Below are 21,091 nucleotides of genomic sequence, written 5' to 3' on the forward strand. Positions count from 1 at the left end.
TGATATGCTGTGCGCCAGAAGTTGCAAAAAGCTTGATAAAACGTTGGATTTGACCTGAAAATGATTGGATCCATCTATGGTTTCAAAATGGATTCCAACACCAAAGGCTAAAAATATGCAAAAAATGTTGGACAGCCGCCTCCTCCTTGTTGGATATGGTCTGATCACGTTTTCGGCCTTATTGATTGGTCAGAATTGCCTACCAGAATCTTTAATTGTCTAAAATGTCCAGTAAACATACATATTAAAATTGAACACTTTTTCACATAGAAGACGTAAGCAAAAGTACAATAAACGTCACTCTTAGTTTTTAAGGATAACATATAAATATTCCCAGCCTCTTGTGCCTATCGTTAACTTTCACAATAATTTAATAACATTATTTATTTATTTATTTTTGTCAAATTTCATTAAATAGATAATAAAATTTATGAACGTTCATTGGACATTGGAAATGACGTTCTATTATATATTTAATGATATCTTTAATGATATTAATACAAATGAATGAATTTAAAATACTTTTTAAAAAATAATCAAATATTATTAAATTTAATAATTCAAAATAAAATATGACAATACCATTAAAACATAAAAATAATATAATTTTAAATTTTAATAAAAATTATATATTATTTAATATAAATTAAAAAATATATTTTATATTTTTATAATATAAAATTTTATATATAATTTATCAATAATTTACATCCATAATTTGACATATATATATATATAAACAAATGAATTATCTTTTTATTAATTATATTAAGAGAATAAAATTTTAATATAAATAATAAAAAAATTAATTTAAAACTATATTTTTGATGTTTTTTAAAATAATTTTAACCATAGGGACAAGAAAATGAATTATCACCTTTAAATAATGTACTAAATTTACGGCGCATTCTGCTCGTTTATTTGTAAGGTGTAAGGATAAGACTGAATGACCACCACATGTCCACTAGCGCATGGTTGGATATTCGAAAAAGAAAGACCATAAAAAAAAATTAAATATTTAAAGCTTTGAGCAATCATGTGTGGTCTTCGTTAATGTCGTCCCTTGTTGACTTAAAGCACTTTCCTACAACTCCGTCAACAAGCAAAAATTGGTAGTATGCATTGGGGCTTATAATTTCATAAATGGAGATTTTTGGTAAACAACCAAATTTCTTAGGAACAAGAACTGATGATGAGATGAGGCTACAAACAACAATGGGCAGATGCATGAGTGCTGTAAGTATATGTGAATAATTGTTTCTCTCTCTCTCTCTCTCTCTCTCTCTCTCTTGTTCATATCTCATAAATTGCATTAGCTTAATATTTCCAGCTAGCTGCAAAAATAAAGTCATCTGATATCTGCTTTATAATTCTTTTTTTTTCTTTGTTTTTTTCATGTGGAAATCAGTAGTGTTTTCTTCTACTATGCTTAGAGGAATGAGAAGGGAAGGGAAGGAAAATAGTAATAGAAAAGTAAAAAAGAATGTTCTGATACATTCCTTCATTAATTTCTTGGTCTGCTACTTATACCAATTACTAAGCACTGCTCTCAAAGTTTTAAAACAAGAAATGCATGTATAATTGTTTGTTTTTAGTCGATTGTTATTTTGGTATATTCTTTTCAACCTTGTTCTTATTTTCTCACACTGCAACTTCTTGAAGTGATTTCACTCATAAAAACTACTTAAAATTCAATACACATATGGATATGTATATGTTTTATGTATATGTATGTATTTGAAAGAGTATAGTAGATGTTTCCAAACGTTGGGTTTGACCTACTCTAGTTAACAGTTAAAACTTACGCCCAACCCGAGCATGACTCGCCTTGATATTATATTTATTATTAAAATATTAAAAATATTTTATATTAATATTTTAAGAATTTTAAATATTTTTATAATTAAATTTAAATAAAAGTATTATTATTAAAAAAGAATATTTTCAAACCAAGTACAAGGTTTAAAATTCACATCAAAGGCTACATCAGATTCAGGTCGGGGAGCAATGATAAGTAGCTTACCTATTGACTTTCAAAATTTCTAAACTACTAAGGTATTTCTGAATCTATCACTAAATAAAGGTCTAATGTATCCATAAATTTGAAAATAATAAAAAAAATCAAGTTTTTACCAGTCCATCATACATGTATATATTAAATTTGAAATTTAAATCCCTTCTTTCAATTTCAACTTTCAAAACATTAGTCTAATATTTTTAATTTTATGCATGTTTATATTAAGCTATTATTATATTTGAATTTCAAAATTAAAAATAATTAAACAAGAATATTATAAAAAAGTTGAAAATCTAAATATAATTTTTTAATAATTAAAAATGAAGTGAAATCTTCTATTCAAAAGAGTTAAGTTTTTATTGATTGTAAAATTTCTCAATATATTTGCATATCTAATTCTGAGAACTATTAGTTATAAAATTAAATTAGATTTGGTTAGTTATACATACGACATTTGTACTTTGATTGTAGGATCTAAGTTCTAAAACTAAAATAATTTCAGGTGGTTTGTATCTTGACGTGGGATAGATCTAGAGGCTCTGGTGCATTCTCTATGCCCAAAGTTTTCTATTACTTGGTTTGTTTATTGAATTTCGTATCTGGAAATGTGGAGATTTTTTTTTATTTGTTTGGTTGTGAAATCTTGTTCTTAGGTTTTTTTTTATTTGTTTGGTCGTGAAATCCTGTTCTTAGGTTGGTTGCCTGACAAATTTGGATTGGATTTTTTAGCTTTTCATTTTTTTCCCCTAAAGAAAGAGAAAAGCTTCTACTAAGGATCTATTTTTTTACTCCAATGAAATTGAAAATAGTAATAATAATGAGATTAGTTATTAAGACGATAAGATTAGATATTATGTTGATGAGATTAAAATCAATAATAAAATATATGTTTAGATATAAATCCATCAATGACATTGCCGTGAATTATATTGAAATGAGAAAATTGCAATTAAAGGTATTATATTAAAGTTTGTTTAAATTATTTGACATTTATAAAATTAATAAATTATTAAAAATTATTAAAATATTTATGTCAAATAATATATTTTTAAAAAACTTAATAATAATATATTTACTCAAATTATAACTTAACAAATAATATTAAATATGTAAAATTTAAAATATAAAATAATTTAAATATAAAGATAAAATAAAAATAAAAAAAAATAGAAAAAAATCAGTAATGGGTATTATCGTAAAGGATTCAATGCAGTGGCTCACTTAATCCTTTACTTCCAGTTGAAAATTATTGATCCATTATTGGTCCAGTGCAGTTGGAGAGCTCAATTACACTGCACCATCGGATATTCAAACAAAATGAAATGGAGCAACTGCACATAAAGATTAAAAATCTGACCGCATTGAAGCTGCGAGTACATCTAAACTTTTTTTTATACAAAGTGTGGGAAGATTTTTGGGTTAGGGTTAGACGAAGTGTTTTTAAAGCCATAATCCTAACAATTTAAAAGAAAAGAGAAAATTGTTTGTCTAACTACAGAGTAATAATAGTAATAACAAAAAAAAAAAAAAAAGGCTGCTTGGTCGAATGTATAGAAGAGATAAAAGAAGGATATGTATAGAATCTTTCAAGGTCAGTTAGCTAGGGAGGGGTGATCCAATTTTACCGGTAAATTAGAGGTCAATTTGTAGGTGACAGGGTGGAAGATACGGAATTAAGGAAGAATATGTTTTCCATCAATAACATAAATCTTTTCATGATATTTGGATTTTGTTGCTGATCTTGTCATTAAACTGTTCATGATCTTTTAAAAAAAAAATAAATCCTATAAAAAAACAAAGATCTTGTCTGAAAATTTCAGAGCTAAAAGAGTGCCAATTTCTAGAATTAAGGTCTGTCTAAGAGTCTATTCTAAGAGTCTATTGCTTTCTCCACTAGACAAATCAATCATCAAGATTATTTATTATAAATGGAAGGAGGTTCTTGGGAAAGTTAATACTAATGAAGCTCAAAAGCACCATAAACTAAAGGATAAGATATACCTGATAATGGATCTGTTGTTAAAGACTATGGTGGTAATGAAGAAACGAGAATGTTTTAATCTAATAGTTAGGGCATACTGATTCCTTTTTAATGTTTTAGGCTGGTCATTAGATAAAAAGCAGTTTTCCTCCTAAGTAGCATAATATTTGTCCCAATGGAGTATATAACCAAAAAAAAAAAAAAAAAAAGAAAAGAAAGGAAAAGAAAAATTGTGCAGACCAAAAAACTTTATAACCCAAATAGTCATCTAGGATTTGTTCAAGAAATTAATGCTAAGATATTGGATTTTTCACATACAATTGTTTGAAAGAATATGCTGTATGATACTTCTTACATTAATACTTTACTATTACTCGAGTGGTTGGGGTATATGATTTAATGGGGGATATATTTAGTATGAGAGATTGTATAAAATTGGGGAATGTTGAGGACACTTTCTTCTGCTACAATTTCTGGCTAAAGGGTGATATGATGAAGATCTTAGGAAATCCTATATGTTGAACTCCTTAATCAATCAGCAATTGTAGAAGTGATGTGTGATTGCTTAATTTGCTTTAGTTCAATTTTCAAAATAATTTCTTATACTCCGAAAACCAATACAGTTCAAAATACTATTTAATATAATTTATCCAAATTAGCAATTAGAAGCAAGATAAATTGATCATCACTGTAATAACGTCTAGATCCGGGGATTTATCGCTAGACATTGACTTTCAGGGAGTCGCCACCAATCTTTTTTGTCTAGGTGCGATTGGCCACCTATGGAATCTGTCCTTTCAGGGAACACCTAAGCTTAAGGGTCCCTAAAAGAATAGGTTCAGGTCTACTAACCAGAACAGGGTTCGGGAGTTCGGTTACGTGTGAGGAAGGTTATAGCACCCCCACAACGCCCATCAAAAGATGGTACCAGCTTGAATTTGTGTTATCCAAAAGCCTTAAAATTTTACCAAGTAGTTAGTTGTTGAAAATTATTCTCAATTGACTCTAATACTTTTAGCAGAAAATTGAGAAAATTTCCTCACCTCAAGAGTATGCAAGAAAAACTACTGTTTCACTTACAGAGGCTCCGTCGTCGGATTATTTAAAGAAAGAGAAAAAAAAAATCAAAATTAAGATAGAAAGGAATGAAAGAGATTTTTTTTTGTAGGGAAAATTGATACTTTCAACTTTTCCCTAAAAATATTTTTTGAAAATTTCGATTTTCAAGGAAAATTGATACTTTCAACTTTTCCTCAAAAACCCCCCTTTTTTTTTTGAAAATTTATTTCTAAGGAAAATTGATACTTTCAACTTTTCCCCAAAAATATTTTTTTTGGAAATTTCGATTTTCAAGGAAAATTGATACTTTCAACTTTTCCTCAAAAACCCTTTTTTTTTGAAAATTTATTTCTAAGGAAAATTGATACTTTCAACTTTTTCCCAAAAATAGTTTTTGAAATTTTATTTCTGAGGAAAATTGATACTTTCAACTTTTCCCTAAAAATGTTTTTTTTTTTAAATTTATTTCTGAGGAAAATTGATACTTTCAACTTTTCCCCAAAAATATTTTTTGGAAATTTATTTCTAAGGAAAATTGATACTTTCAACTTTTCCCTAAAAATATATTTTTTTTGGAATTTTTTTATTTTTATTTAAAGAAAATAAAATAATAAAAAATAAATAAAAAGAATATTACATAAACCTAATCTAATAAATAAAAAATAAAATAAACAAATAAACAAAGAAAAAAAAAAAAAAAAAACCTGGAGCGGCTCGGATCGCTGCTCGGCTCGGCTCGGCTCAAGGCAGGAAAACGGCTCGGGGGGGAGCGGCTTGGCTGCTTGGCTCGGCTCGGCTCGGCTCGGAGGGGCTGGCACGCGCGGGTCAGAAAGCGGGTCGACGCCCGGGTCGGATCGGGTTGCGACAAAACGCGTGGATCCTCTGGGTTACTTAAGGCCAAAACGACGTCGTTTTGGGAGGGTATAAAAGGCACCTTCCTCCGTTTTTCGGCAGAATGCTCCTCCCCCTCTCTCTCTCTTCTTCCTTTTTCTCTCCCTTCTCTCTAGAAACCGAAGAACACCGGTGCCGGATTCTGGAAATTTTCGCCGGAATCTGGAAATTTCACCGGAAGTTGGCCGGAAAGTCGCCGGTTTCTGGGATTCTTTGCCGAAAACTGGGCAGGTCGCCGGAAACTTCAATGTTGGCCGGAATTTTCGTCGGAAAATTCAAACTTCGCCAGAATTTTCGTCGGAATCTGGAAATTTCCCAGAAATTTCCAGAAAAAATTTTCGCCAAAAATTTCTAAAAAATTTTTCTCACTCCCAGAACACTCCTAAACTTTTTCTAACTTCCTATACGTCTCCTTTTCTCTCAAATCAGTAGCCTTGCTTACTGTTTTCTCTGTGTCTTGCATTCTGTTCCAGAGTCCCTTTTATAGGGATTGATTAGGAGTTCCTGATCAATCCCAATTCCTCCTTGGACGGGAATTCAATCTTTGAATCCCACTGGACTCTTCTGATTGAATTCCCATTTCCAATGGGATTCTTCAGCCTTCAATCTCAGCCTTCCAAAATAAAAATAAAATAAAATAAAAAACTAGATAATTAGAGAAGATAAATCAACAGATATTATAAGATAAATAATAATAAAAAAATATATCAGATATATAATTAGATAAGTAAAAATACAAAAATGAATAAAATAAAAAAGATAAAAAATATATATATATATATATACATAAATAATAAAATACACATAAATACTAACAAAAAATAAATAAATAAATATACATATATTAATACATAATAATAATAAATAATACAATACATAAAATACAAAAGAAGAAGAAAAGAAGAAAAAAAAATACAAGATAAAATTGAATTGGGCTTACCCATTTGGGCCAGGCCCAATTGATCTAGGCCGGACCCAATTGGGTGTCTACAGCTGCCCCTCTTTGCACATTTTCTGTGAAACAGAAATTGCGCAAAGACGTAGACACCCAATCAAGACTCAACTCAACATTTTTTGGTTTTTTTGTTTTTTTTGTTTTTTTTTTGTTTTTTTGGTTTTTTTGGTTTTTTTGTTTTTTTTTGTTTTTTTTTGTTTTTTTTTTTTTACCAAAGCTCCTCTAAACAGAGGCACCACAACTTTTGAAAAGTAAATTGCTCCTCTAAACAGAGGCAACGAACTTGGAAAAGTAAATTGCTCCTCTAAACAGAGGTACCACGACTTTGGAAAAGTAAATTGCTCCTCTAAACAGAGGTACCACGACTTTGGAAAAGTAAATTGCTCCTCTAAACAGAGGCAACGAACTTTGAAAAGTAAATTGCTCCTCTAAACAGAGGCACCACGACTTTGAAAAGTAAATTGCTCCTCTAAACAGAGGCACCACGACTTTGGAAAGTAAATTGCTCCTCTAAACAGAGGCAACGAACTTTGAAAAAGTAAATTGCTCCTCTAAACAGAGGCACCACGACTTTGGAAAGTAAATTGCTCCTCTCAACAGAGGCACCACGACTTTGGGAAAAGTAAATTGCTCCTCTAAACAGAGGCAACAAACTTTGAAAAGTAAATTGCTCCTCTCAACAGAGGTACCACGACTTTGGAAAAGTAAATTGCTCCTCTCAACAGAGGTACAACGACTTTGGAAAAATAAATTGCTCCTCTAAACAGAGGCAACGAACTTTGAAAAGTAAATTGCTCCTCTAAACAGAGGTACCACGACTTTGAAAAGTAAATTGCTCCTCTAAACAGAGGCACCACGACTTTGGAAAGTAAATACTCCTAGACAATCATGTCCGAAGGAGTTGAAAGTTGTGTTTGAAGGGATTTCAGGAGATTATGCCCAAAGGTCTTATAAATCAACCCTGATACCAAGAGACATCCTATTTCAAGGATTAGGAACTTACCTGACAAGTTTCTTCTCAAACTTGCAAAGTCTTTTCATATCTGTCTTTTCCATGTGGGATGTTGGAACACCCCTGCTTCTTGAATTTGTACACTATACTTTCCTGAAAGTAGTGTATGCTATGTAAATGCATATGAATTTCAATGCATGCTATGCAAATGTTGGCCAATTAATTCATGTTCAATGTATGGTACTCAAGTTTCTCAAGCTCTTTTCTTAGGCATCAAGCCCTTTGATTCCTCAAAGATTCAATGGCACTGTTCTTCTAAGATCGAACCAGTGTAGCTCTTAATTGTCTCTTTCGCTCAGATTCTTCCTTGTTCTGTTTTTCAATACTTTGGAATAAGCTTCATCAATCGATCATCACTTGACCATCATTCAATGAATTTCTCAGCAATAACAAATTTTCAAAACAAGTTTCATCCACCATCACTGGGTCATTACTCATAGGTGTCTCAGTATTAACCTTTCCAAAACAGATTTTGTCTTCATCATTCAATCACAACTTGCAAGTCATATCGACCAATTCATCCTCGTACTCATCACTTGATTGTATCACTGCCCCATTTCTTCATTTGATCACATCATATATCCTTCTAAATCATCTCCTCTAGGTTTCTACCATTTCTTCATTTTGTCTCCACCATCATCTTAGATTTCTTTTCAAATGAATGCAAGACTCTTTTAAGCACATATTCATTCATTCATTATCATTTCAAATCCTGACAAATACAATGCAATCAAGCATTTTCTCAATTCATTCTAGGGGTGAAACAATAAGAGAACACAAGGTGAATTATGGTGAAGATAATCAATGATCTATTTTGGTACAAAGCAAATGGGAAAGGAAATGAATTGGATACATGTCATTGGGATGGATGGTATGTCCAAATGATGAATATTCAGACAATTCTCAACATTAGTCTAGGATTCTTTTTCAAAAACTCATTCCATTTACAGTTGAAGTCAACTTGAGCTTGGTGAACTTTGCCCCAGTCTTTGAGGGATCTTTAGAAGTCTTTGATCTTCCATTCATGCGAGCCATTTGACTTGGATATTTTTCTATCAAAATCACCCTTTCAGGTTTTCAATTTGAATCTTTTTTTTTTCATTTTCTCATTTTTTCTTCTTTCTTTCTCTTTTTTTTCCTTTTTTTCTTTTTTTTTTTTCATCATTTTTCATCCAGTGTTGATATCATTCATGTAGCATGATTTCATTGCTTCATCATGAGCATATCTTTGCTCAACCTATGATCATTCAAGTTGGGTATTCACACTTGATCTAAATGGACTTTTCAAGGCTGTAATGTAGGCCAAGGTGAAGGGTAAAAAAAAATGGATATAATAGGCTCAAAACATATATTAAAAAGGTTCAAAACCAAAAGATCATTTGATACGACTTGGTATTTTGCCCCACATCATTTCACTGCTTTTTTCTCACACAAAGGATCTCATTACTTTGTCCCAAATCATGTGTGGCATTTATTTTTTTTTGCTTTTCTTTCTCTTTTCATCTTTGAGACCTTTTGTGGTGTTTTTTTTTTTTTTTTTTTTTTTTCAAAATTTACCCTCCAGTGTAGAGGGTGATCCTTGGTTGGGGTTCTTCAAAAAAAAAAATGATAAGCTCAAAGGGGTAACAATAAATGGTTTTTCAAATGGTAAAAAAAAGATGGCCATTTTTTATCTCAATTGTGAATACCTTTCTTGAACATCATCTATTGAACAGAGCTCATGAACTTGTATAAAATATTGCACACCTTCAAGATATATCTCTTTCATCTCTGGTGATAGCTTACCCTCTTTATTTTCGCTCAAATCATCTCCTCTGTGAATGAGTTCTCAAAATTAAATTCCAGAATTATTGTTATCATTGTCTAAATATTCATCATCTGAAATTTAAGAATGGGAGTGTGAAGTTATGGAAGGTAACAAGGCATGGAATAATGGTAAAGTGAAAGAGAAAAATGTAATGAAATGCATTGACTTACTTTTATTAAAATGATAACAAGTGAAGTCATATTGCAAAAAAAAAATCTAACATTTTTGAAAAGAAATCCCAAAATGACAGAAGAAACCTTCAACCAGCCTTATCTCCATTGACATCTTGCCCCTCAATTCATTGTGAATCTCCGGATCCTTTCTGTTCTTGACTTTCGCTCAGTACACTAACATTAGGTGCTGTTGCTTTTCCTTGATCAAAACTTACCATTCCATCATTGATCAACCGTTGCACCTTATACTTTAAAGCAGTGCAATTTTCAGTAGAATGGCCAGTAATTCCATAATGATAGTCACAACGGGCTGTAGGATCATACCACTTTGGATAGGGTGGTTTAAGTGGTTCCACATGGCAGGGGGCAATCAAATGGCTATTATAGAGTTCTCGATATAACTCTGTATAAGTCATAGGGATTGGATCAAATACAGGTTTTTCTCGAGTAGTCCGTTGTTCTCGTGAGCCACTTGTTGGGTTAGTAGGACAAATTTGGGTTCTTGCAGGAGCTTGAATGTTGAGGCGATAAGTGGATGAATAAGATGGTTGTGAAGCTAGCTGGTATGGGTAGGATGATGTATTATTCACAGCAGGATAGTATGGAGAGTAACCTTGGGATGGATAGGGTTGATAACCCCTGAATTGTTGTCTATCAAAGCTCACAGCTTGAGCTTCAGCTTCTTTCTTTTCTGATGTCTTCTTGGTTTCTCCTCCTCTCAACTTGCCATTTTTTATGGCACTTTCAATAATTTCTCCAGAGATTACCATGTCAGCAAAATTCTTTGTTGCATTTCCTATCATTTTTTCATAATAGGGAGGCTTTAAAGTGCTAACAAATAGCACTGTGGTTTCTTTCTCTGTCAGTGGAGGTTGTACCTGTGAAGCTATATCCCTCCATCTCTGGGCGTATTCTTTAAAAGACTCATTTGACTTTTTCTCCAGATTTTGTAAAGATAAACGATCAGGGGCCAAATCGATGATGTGTCGATATTGGCTGATGAAGTCATGAGCCATATCGCTCTAGGAGCGAATGTGGGTTTTATCCAACTGAACATACCACCTGGCAGCAGAACCAGTAAGACTATCTTGGAAGACATGCATCAAGAGTTTTTCATCATGTGCATGAGCTGCCATCTTCCTGCAATACATGGTGATGTGGGTTTTGGGGCACTTTGTACCGTCATATTTTTCAAATTTTGGTACTTTGAACTTATAAGGAATAACCACATCAGGGACTAGGCAGAGCCCAGCAGCATCAACTGACCCATAAAAGCTAAATCCTTCCACAGCTCTTAGCCTTTGCTCTAACATGCTAATCTTAGAACTTTTTTCAGGTTCCACCTTCATTTTTTCCTTTTCCTTCTCTTTTAAGTCATCTAGATCAGGAATTAGATCCGCTGCCTTTTCAGTGAAGACAGGATTTACATAACTGTTATACTGCCCTGGGTTGAAAACTGATGACATTCCAGGATATGAGGGAACCTCTTGAGCAGGCTGGGCCTGAGGTGGGCCAAAACCTGGAGGGTACAAAGGGTCAGCCACATCTTGCTGGCTTGTATTTCCTTCAATTCTTTTTCCTTTAGTCATGTTATTAAGAGCCTCCAGAATCTTGCTTAGCTCACTTTCAATCTTCTCTTGTGCTTTTTCTAGCTTTTCAAATCTATGAGAACTTTCCTCCTCCATTTGCCTTGCTTTGGATCTTGTGTTGTATGGATGAGCAGGGTTTTCGCTAGATGGAGCTATCCTCGGACCTTGAGTACCATACTTATGATTAGAAATGTTATGCTGTGCCTTATGTATAAAATGTACATTTTTCTGAATGAAATCTAGTATGAAATGGATGCAAATGATTGTGTTAAAATATGGTCATGAAAATAATGCAGATGCATACAATCAGACAAACAACATAGTTAGTTCCATGGATGAAATGAAAGTGATGTTGATGCGTAATGTCATATATGATAAATATAATACACAAAGTTAAATAATCAAAATGATTAGACAAACACTTTTTTTGTGTCCTAATTTCAGGATATATCTATCATTGGGTAGAAAGGGTTCTATCCTAGGTTTAGGCACTCTTAAGGTTCACTATATGTGGTTTAAGGTCAAAGTCTAAAGGTTCCCAAATTGTTCCTTACATCATTGTCCATCACAGACTAGTAAGGCACCCTAATCCTCACCCATTACAGGCTACAAGCGGAAAAAGTTCAATTTGAGTGGGAGTATTTCGCTAGCCACTGCGGAGGTATTAGACCTCACAAAAGCAATAGGTACTTTACTCCCTCCTAGAGGGACGGAGCTCGGGTGTAGAGCTCATGTTATGCACATGCACATGAATGATATAATTAACAAAGTAAATAAAATATGAATGAATAACAACACATATATACAGAATGGTTCAATTTTATTAGGCTTTTAGATAACACAAATTATTTGCTGGCCTGACTCTCAAAGTCCCCAGTGGAGTCACCAAGCTGTAATAACGTCTAGATCCGGGGATCTATCGCTAGACATTGACTTTCAGGGAGTCGCCACCAGTCTTTTTTGTCTAGGTGCGATTGGCCACCTATGGAATCTGTCCTTTCAGGGAACACCTAAGCTTAAGGGTCCCTAAAAGAATAGGTTCAGGTCTACTAACCAGAACAGGGTTCGGGAGTTCGGTTACGTGTGAGGAAGGTTATAGCACCCTCACAACGCCCATCAAAAGATGGTACCAGCTTGAATTTGTGTTATCCAAAAGCCTTAAAATTTTACCAAGTAGTTAGTTGTTGAAAATTATTCTCAATTGACTCTAATACTTTTAGCAGAAAATTGAGAAAATTCCCTCACCTCAAGAGTATGCAAGAAAAACTACTGTTTCACTTACAGAGGCTCCGTCGTCGGATTATTTAAAGAAAGAGAAAAAAAAAATCAAAATTAAGATAGAAAGGAATGAAAGAGATTTTTTTTTGTAGGGAAAATTGATACTTTCAACTTTTCCCTAAAAATATTTTTTGAAAATTTCGATTTTCAAGGAAAATTGATACTTTCAACTTTTCCTCAAAAACCCCCCTTTTTTTTTTGAAAATTTATTTCTAAGAAAAATTGATACTTTCAACTTTTCCTCAAAAACCCTTTTTTTTGAAAATTTATTTCTAAGGAAAATTGATACTTTCAACTTTTCCCCAAAAATAGTTTTTGGAATTTTATTTCTAAGGAAAATTGATAAGAATTCATATAGAGGCAGGGAAGAAAGCCGGAGAAACTCCAACTACTGCTTTTTTACTGGTGCTACGGCTGCTGCTGGTATATTCGTTTGTCAGTTCGTATTCGGGGATCTATCGCTAGACATTGACTTTCAGGGAGTCGCCACCAATCTTTTTTGTCTAGGTGCGATTGGCCACCTATGGAATCTGTCCTTTCAGGGAACACCTAAGCTTAAGGGTCCCTAAAAGAATAGGTTCAGGTCTACTAACCAGAACAGGGTTCGGGAGTTCGGTTACGTGTGAGGAAGGTTATAGCACCCTCACAACGCCCATCAAAAGATGGTACCAGCTTGAATTTATGTTATCCAAAAGCCTTAAAATTTTACCAAGTAGTTAGTTGTTGAAAATTATTCTCAATTGACTCTAATACTTTTAGCAAAAAATTGAGAAAATTCCCTCACCTCAAGAGTATGCAAGAAAAACTACTGTTTCACTTACAGAGGCTCCGTCGTCGGATTATTTAAAGAAAGAGAAAAAAAAATCAAAATTAAGATAGAAAGGAATGAAAGAGATTTTTTTTTGTAGGGAAAATTGATACTTTCAACTTTTCCCTAAAAATATTTTTTGAAAATTTCGATTTTCAAGGAAAATTGATACTTTCAACTTTTCCTCAAAACCCCCCCTTTTTTTTTTGAAAATTTATTTCTAAGAAAAATTGATACTTTCAACTTTTCCCCAAAAATATTTTTTTTGGAAATTTCGATTTTCAAGGAAAATTGATACTTTCAACTTTTCCTCAAAAACCCTTTTTTTTGAAAATTTATTTCTAAGGAAAATTGATACTTTCAACTTTTCCCCAAAAATAGTTTTTGGAATTTTATTTCTAAGGAAAATTGATACTTTCAACTTTTCCCTAAAAATATTTTTTGGAAATTTATTTCTAAGGAAAATTGATACTTTCAACTTTTCCCTAAAAATATATGTTTTTTGGAATTTTTTTATTTTTATTTAAAGAAAATAAAATAATAAAAAATAAATAAAAAGAATATTACATAAACCTAATCTAATAAATAAAAAATAAAATAAACAAATAAACAAAGAAAAAAAATTAAAAGAAAAAAAAAAAAAAAACTTGGAGCGGCTCGGATCGCGGCTCGGCTCAAGGCAGGAAAACGGCTCGGGGGGGAGCGGCTTGGCGGCTTGGCTCGGCTCGGCTCGGCTCGGAGGGGCTGGCACGCGCGGGTCAGAAAGCGGGTCGACGCCCGAGTCGGGTCGGGTTGCGGCAAAACGCGCGGATCCTCTGGGTTACTTAAGGCCAAAACGACGTCGTTTTGGGAGGGTATAAAAGGCACCTTCCTCCGTTTTTTGGCAGAACGCTCCTCCCTCTCTCTCTCTCTTCTTCTTTTTTCTCTCCCTTCTCTCTAGAAACCGAAGAACACCGGTGCCGGATTCTGGAAATTTTCGCCGGAATCTGGAAATTTCACCGGAAGTTGGCCGGAAAGTCGCCGGTTTCTGGGATTCTTTGCCGAAAACTGGGCAGGTCGCCGAAAACTTCAATGTTGGCCGGAATTTTCGTCGGAAAATTCAAACTTCGTCGGAATTTTCGCCGGAATCTAAAAATTTCCCAGAAATTTCCAGAAAAAATTTTCGCCAAAAATTTCTAAAAAATTTTTCTCACTCCCAGAACACTCCTAAACTTTTTCTAACTTCCTATACGCCTCCTTTTCTCTCAAATCAGTAGCTTTGCTTACTGTTTTCTCTGTGTCTTGCATTCTGTTCCAGAGTCCCTTTTATCTTCAATCTCAGCCTTCCAAAATCAAAATCAAATAAAATAAAAAACTAGATAATTAGAGAAGATAAATCAGCAGATATTATAAGATAAATAATAATAAAAAAATATATCAGATATATAATTAGATAAGTAAAAATACAAAAATGAATAAAATAAAAAAGATAAAAAAAATATATATATATATATACATAAATAATAAAATACACATAAATACTAACAAAAAATAAATAAATAAATATACATATATTAATACATAATAATAATAAATAATATAATACATAAAATACAAAAGAAGAAGAAAAGAAGAAAAAAAAATACAAGATAAAATTGAATTGGGCTTACTCATTTGGGCCAGGCCCAATTGATCTGGGCCGGACCCAATTGGGTGTCTACAATCACCCAAAGTACGTGGAAGCAAATTAAGCTATTCAGATGAAATAAAAAGTGCGGAGAGATTTTTCTTTCAATTCCCAAGACACACCAATTCAGTTCTTGATAGATAGAAAGGTAGGTAGGTAGATTCATGCATACATATAGAAACAGTAAGCAATCCAAGATAAAACACACCAATTCAGTTCTTGATAGATAGATAGATAAGCAGATTCATGCATACATAAAGAAACAGGAGGCAATCCAAGATGCTTGCTCTTCTCTTCTCTTTATTCAACCGAAGCAGCTTGGTAGATAAGATCCCTTGCAAATTATTAAATTCCATCAGACTTCTGATTGTAAACTGATAAATTTCAATAACAAACTGATTGTAAACTGATAAATTTTAGGGCAAAACCAACCAGATGGATCAAATGATCAAAAGCCTTTATTTGTCTTCGGCATCCCAAGTAGAAAGCTTATCAAGAATGTAACGGTTGATCTTAGAGTTCAGCTCTTCCAGCAGGCGGTTCCTTTCCCTAATTTCAGAAAACATGATGGGAAACTCTTCCAGCCCTAGCTTGGCGATCTGGGTGATCTCTATCTGGTTCTTTTTCTTATCCTTTTTCTTGTTATCGTAAACTTTCTTTGGTTTGAGAAGCTATATAGAGAAATGCAAAAAAAAAAAAACAAAAAGCTATATATTTAAGAGATAAGAAAAGGCTAAGAGTTTTCCAATAAATTTATTGAAACTACCTCAAACTTGGGTTTCCTTGACCTGCGATGTTTCTTCTGGGAAACTTTTTGGAGCCCAGTTTGTTGTCTTGCACCCTTAAAATTCTTCATTTCTTCTTCGTCTCTACAACTCATCAGCTGTTAAGCCTACCCTTAAAAAATTTGCTAAGAGAGTTCGTAGTACACAGCTTGCTCGTTAAGAAAGCATTTATTTATCCAAAAGCTTTTGTTTTTGTATTTTAGTTTGACCAAAAAAAGCCGTGGGCCTTTTTTTTGCGCTAACATAAAGCATGTGTCATGTACGGAAATAGATGAGATAAATCCAGGTCAAAAGAAGTGACTGTCGAATCTGAAAAAACTGGGTTTACGTCTTACGTAATTGAATTTTAAGATTTTTAAATATTAAATTTTAATTATAATATAAAAATTAATTAATTAAATTTTACTATTTTTATATTCTTTACATTTTGTTTAATTCAATCATATGTTCAAAATATGTAAATCGAACATGTCAAATTTCATATAATTAAAAATATTTAACTATTTATTTGTTAGCAATATGATTTCAATTGTTAAACTATATATTAAAATAATTATATTTTAAATCGGGGTAATATGTATATTGGATCAGTTTAAGACTTTTTTTTTCTAAATATGTTATTAAATCTAATCATTGATTTGTTAAAATATTAATTATAAACAAAATTATAAAAAAAAAGTGTAAAACTTAAATAGATTTTACCCAAGGAATTATTTTCATCAATTTTGAAATTAGATAAGAATTTTTGCATCTACATATAAAATAAAGAAGGCTAAAAGGTCTAAAAAAATTTATAAACTATAATTAAAAAAAATATAAGTCTTAATTTTTTTATTAAAATCGATCAATCCCTCCAATATTTATTTACATAAAATTAAGTCTTTATTTGGATGAAAAAGTTAACATCAATTAATTTTTTATCAACTATGATAAAATTTCATATAATATCAATAAAATAAATGTAATTTTGTCATGTAAAGCAATTAATATATGTAAAAAATTAAATATCATATTTATCTTCTCTATTTTCTACTCCCTCTTTCTCTAAAATCTCTCTAAATGTTCAATTAACTATAATTTGGGAATTGATTAATTCAATTTTATCACATGACTAAATTTTATCTAATTAAGGGTCTAATTGGATACAAATAAGAAATAAAAAATTAATTTATTGGAATAAAATGTTAAAAGTTTAAATGATTATTAAATTATAATTTAAGAGTTTTTTTTTTAATCTTTAGCCAATAAAAAAGATAAAGATGCGAGGCATTACATTTGCTTATATTGGGTACGCCCTTACATTTGCTTACATTTTGGTGATGGACACTTGAACTTTTAGTAAGGGTGTAAGGAAAAATTCGGTGAGAAATTATTTGATTTATCATTAGGGTAGATTTTAAATTTCCTTTTTTTTTTTTTATATCAGCTCATACTGTTCATTAGATGTTTGGTTTAGGTGATGTATGCTTATTTAGAAATTGGATATTGTTAGCTTTTCTTTTCTTGCCGGGAAATCGCGCGACTTCGGCCGTTGAGCAGAACAATTCTTCAACGGTCTCGCCCGATCTACTCTAAGTCACCTTCTAGAGCACCATATCTTTTGTCCATTTTGATTGCACAAAATGTGGCCCATCTACTTTACTATTATTTAATATCGGCAACGAGGATAAATATGTAATTTCGTTTCCACGAAAATAAGTTATTATGGCTTCTTTATTCCTCATTATTATGGGTTAAAATTATGATTTAACCGAAAGATGATTGGTTTAATTGATAAAAAAAATATTTTTTCATTTATTTTTTGAATTTAAATTTATTAAAAAATTATAAAAAGAATAAATTATTATAAATTCGTTAAATTCAATTCAATAAATTTGTTTGGACCGAATCGAAAAAAAGATATATTGAAAGAAATTGAAAATTTTTTTATCGCTAAATATCATTTGATTAAACTAATTCAGACAACACTACAGGGAACACAAATGAAGACAAGACACCTAATCTTAGCAAAAACCTGTAGACATGTGAAACCAGAAACAAACAAATTAACAGGAACAAAGCAGAACCCTGTTACCTCGGGTCATAAACATCTCATCCATATCTAAGGCGTATACCATAGCATACAATTTAGTCACATTAATATTATAATCCTGAACTCCAAGTGGAAAAGAAAACAAAGGTACAAAACTCTGTTGTCGATATGAGTTTGGTTAATTTCTTCGGATTTTTTCAGGCAGGTTTTGAAGTTTGGGTTCATTCTGCAGCAGCCACCTCTAGTTTCAACTTTTACCTCCTGCTCGGCCTGCAAAGACCCACCCATTTAATATTTCTTATTAACATTTAAGATTAAACCATGCCCAAACCTGAGTCCATGGATCAGAGATAGTAGTCCAAGGTTGAGATACGTCTCTTGTGGTTTATAGGAGAGATCTTTAGGAAATGATCTTACCACGAGATAGCCCAATCATTTGAAAAAGTCAACAATATATGTATAGATATATCTACATTCATTTTCACGATCATAATCAGTGAAATTTACAAGAAAATCGTTTAAATAGATAATTATATATATAAATAACCGTAAAAGAATGATTATTGCAGCATATCATATGAAACAAAGGTGAATGAGATAAAAACTCAACTTTTCATTAACAAAAATAAAAATAAAAATTCATTTAAATTGACAACTTTTTCGTAGTGTTTTTGGGGTTGAACTTAAAAAAAAAAAAGTCCTGGTAAATGATGGCCACCCTAGTTCGGCGTAAATGAGATGCTATCTGCCAATTCACACATAAAGACCTTAAATCGAAGTGCTTCTAGTACCACCAGACAAGTTCTGCGAATATAAATAATGCAGACCACATAATTTCCATTTGTCTAAGGAACCTTTTCCACGAAAGGACGCTGCAATGTTTGTATATATTTAGGGCCATCAACATGGTTTTTCTCACATATCCCAACAATTTTTGATAGCCAAGCACACACAAAAAGAAAAACTAAAACTAGTGTCAAGTCTTCAAAAATAGATGAAGTCTCCACTAGCAATTGCGAAAAAGCCTTCAACATCATCAAAAAGGGGAAATCAGGTATTATTGATGTAGTTTCATTTATAAATTAAGAAATAAAACCAAACAATTCTTTCGAGTTTCCAATTCAACTAAACCTGTAAAATATATTTTTCTTGACTTTGTACTTGGACGTTTAAAATAACCAACATTTAGTATCACTATGACAGTATGGTCATTGTTGTATGAAGGCAGAGATTTTAATGTCTCATGATCTCATGATTTATGTGCTATTTAATACCACTGCAGAAGAAGAAATTTAAAAGCCGCATAGAAAAGCTAAGAAAAGGAATCAAGGAGATTAACGAGGAACAAAAAGGAATCACAGAAAGGCAAAGGCAGGTGAGAGAAAAATTCCAAATCGTAGAATTAGAATGTGAACAACTTCGAAAGGAGACTAGTATTATACTTCAACAAAGTGCCAGCACGCAAATTCGCCTTGCCATCATTTTTCAAATCTTAAAAGCAAGGGAAAACAATGACATCATCAAAGCATCCCAACTTACTCATGTTCTGCGGTTTGTTTCTTCATAATTTCTTTTCTATTGCTCATTTTGCTATTCTTTTCTTAATTACATATATATTACATTAAAAAAGATATATATACCTTTAATAATTTATCTTTAAATATATATATTTTTTTTTGGTAGTGAAAAATCGTAGTCGATACCACATTAAAATATATCTTAAATACAAGAAATATAGAAGATGCCGTATGCTGCTAAAACCAAAAGAAATCACAGTCTATATCTTCATTCTTAAACTATAGATATGTTTCTATCCAAAACATTTTCACTCGTAGAGGTTGAAGATCCGCTCACAAAAAACATACAAATTTTCAAAGATAGCTCCCTTAATTCTTTCCTCCCTTTTTGTTGCAGTCAACTTATATCGGAGCAGAACAATCAGAAGGAAGCTTTGGCCGCAACTTGCTGAGTCAAATGAACTTATGAAATGGCTGAGTGGAAATGGATTTGTAGCCATTTTTATTGCTTTTCTTAGGTTAATTTATGCAATAATTTCTGTTTCAAACGTATAACACTTTCTTGGCCTGTTTTAAGTTTGTATTTCATGTCATATTTGGACTGCAACTTCAAATATTAAATTATGAAAGCTAGCGTGTTTCTGTGTATTTGCATTCATTTTTTTTTTTTAATTTAAGAGAAATATTATTAATAGAAACAGTTACATAACTATAATAAAGCCACTAGATCACAATTTCGGGTTAACTCCCATGTTAGCATGACTGTCAGCAAAGTGATTAGCTTCCCTAACAATATGAACAAAAATAATTTTCCTAGTGTTGACGTATAAATTTAGAAGCTTTTTAAAAACGTCATTGTACTTCCAAGGACTTTCACTAAGTTCGTTGAGCCAAGAGATGACCACTTGCGAGTCACTTTCAACGATAATATCTGGAAAAGGGTTGATTTTGGCTTCAACCATGATAGATAGGGCTTCAAGAACAGCTATTAGTTCAGCTAAGTATGAGTATTTAATCCCAATGTTTTTTCAGAAAATAAACAAAAGGTTACCTTCCCAGTACAGAACAACACCTCTAATTCCCGTTGGTTCAGGCATTCCAAATGTAAATCCGTCCACGGTAATCTTCCAAATTCCATAGGAGGGGGCGACCAGAAGGTATGTGGCCTGGCCGGTTTTTTGGCAGGAGGAAGCTATTGTCATGGATGTTAGATTGAAAATTCAGGGTCAAAAGATTCTTCTCTAGAAATTGTGCTTTCATCCACCGTCAAAGTCTGATGCTAATAAGGTTGTAGATTTGGTTGAGAGAGAGACATTTTTATTGAAAAGCTTTTCGTTGTGCGCAAACCAGATGGACCATATACTAGCTTAAAACAACGAGTGCCAAATAATCTTTTGATCCTTATTGTCCATCAGTCCACTCCAAGAAGAATGACAACTTTAAGGAACCAGGTATTACCTGGAAAAACCCCAATAATGACAGAATTGGCACCAAACCTTCCATGAGAAATTGCAAAATAGT

The 21,091-nt window shown here is 32.3% G+C and overlaps 1 protein-coding gene and 1 long non-coding RNA gene across 4 annotated transcripts; one reads left to right on the top strand and one right to left on the bottom strand.

The window, feature by feature from the left end:
* Nucleotides 1-961: 961 nt before the first annotated feature.
* Nucleotides 962-20,218, top strand: LOC111300246 (uncharacterized). 3 transcript variants are annotated; one of them, XM_089746974.1, is made up of 3 exons: nucleotides 1,032-1,236; nucleotides 19,336-19,604; nucleotides 19,968-20,218. In XM_089746974.1, the coding sequence occupies exons 1-3, from the start codon at nucleotides 1,144-1,146 to the stop codon at nucleotides 20,020-20,022; spliced, it is 417 nt and encodes a 138-aa protein (XP_089603100.1). In that variant the 5' UTR covers nucleotides 1,032-1,143; the 3' UTR covers nucleotides 20,023-20,218. The 3 variants fall into 3 exon arrangements, 2 of the variants coding, with proteins under 2 accessions (XP_089603100.1, XP_089603101.1); XM_089746975.1 differs by lacking the exon at nucleotides 1,032-1,236 and adding an exon at nucleotides 17,832-19,107; XR_002691420.2 differs by lacking the exons at nucleotides 19,336-19,604; nucleotides 19,968-20,218 and adding an exon at nucleotides 15,657-15,797 and having other exon boundaries at nucleotides 962-1,236.
* Nucleotides 15,345-16,189, bottom strand: LOC111300245 (uncharacterized). The gene is made up of 3 exons (XR_002691419.2): nucleotides 16,003-16,189; nucleotides 15,669-15,907; nucleotides 15,345-15,570 (listed from the first exon to the last, which is right to left on the bottom strand). It is a non-coding gene; the product is annotated as an uncharacterized LOC111300245 (long non-coding RNA).
* Nucleotides 20,219-21,091: the final 873 nt, after the last annotated feature.

The sequence above is a fragment of the Durio zibethinus genome, chromosome 18 (assembly GCF_047325235.1).
Source record: "Durio zibethinus cultivar Kanyao isolate XHJ-2024 chromosome 18, ASM4732523v1, whole genome shotgun sequence".
Classification (NCBI taxonomy): Eukaryota; Viridiplantae; Streptophyta; class Magnoliopsida; order Malvales; family Malvaceae; genus Durio; species Durio zibethinus.

Bases quoted from the DNA above. Each gene is read 5' to 3' on its own strand.
- LOC111300246 (XM_089746974.1), top strand. From the start codon at position 1,144: ATGGAGATTTTTGGTAAACAACCAAATTTCTTAGGAACAAGAACTGAT. The intron at 1,237-19,335 runs GTAAGTATATGT...ATACCACTGCAG, and splicing joins TGGGCAGATGCATGAGTGCT to AAGAAGAAATTTAAAAGCCG. The intron at 19,605-19,967 runs GTTTGTTTCTTC...TTTTTGTTGCAG, and splicing joins CAACTTACTCATGTTCTGCG to TCAACTTATATCGGAGCAGA.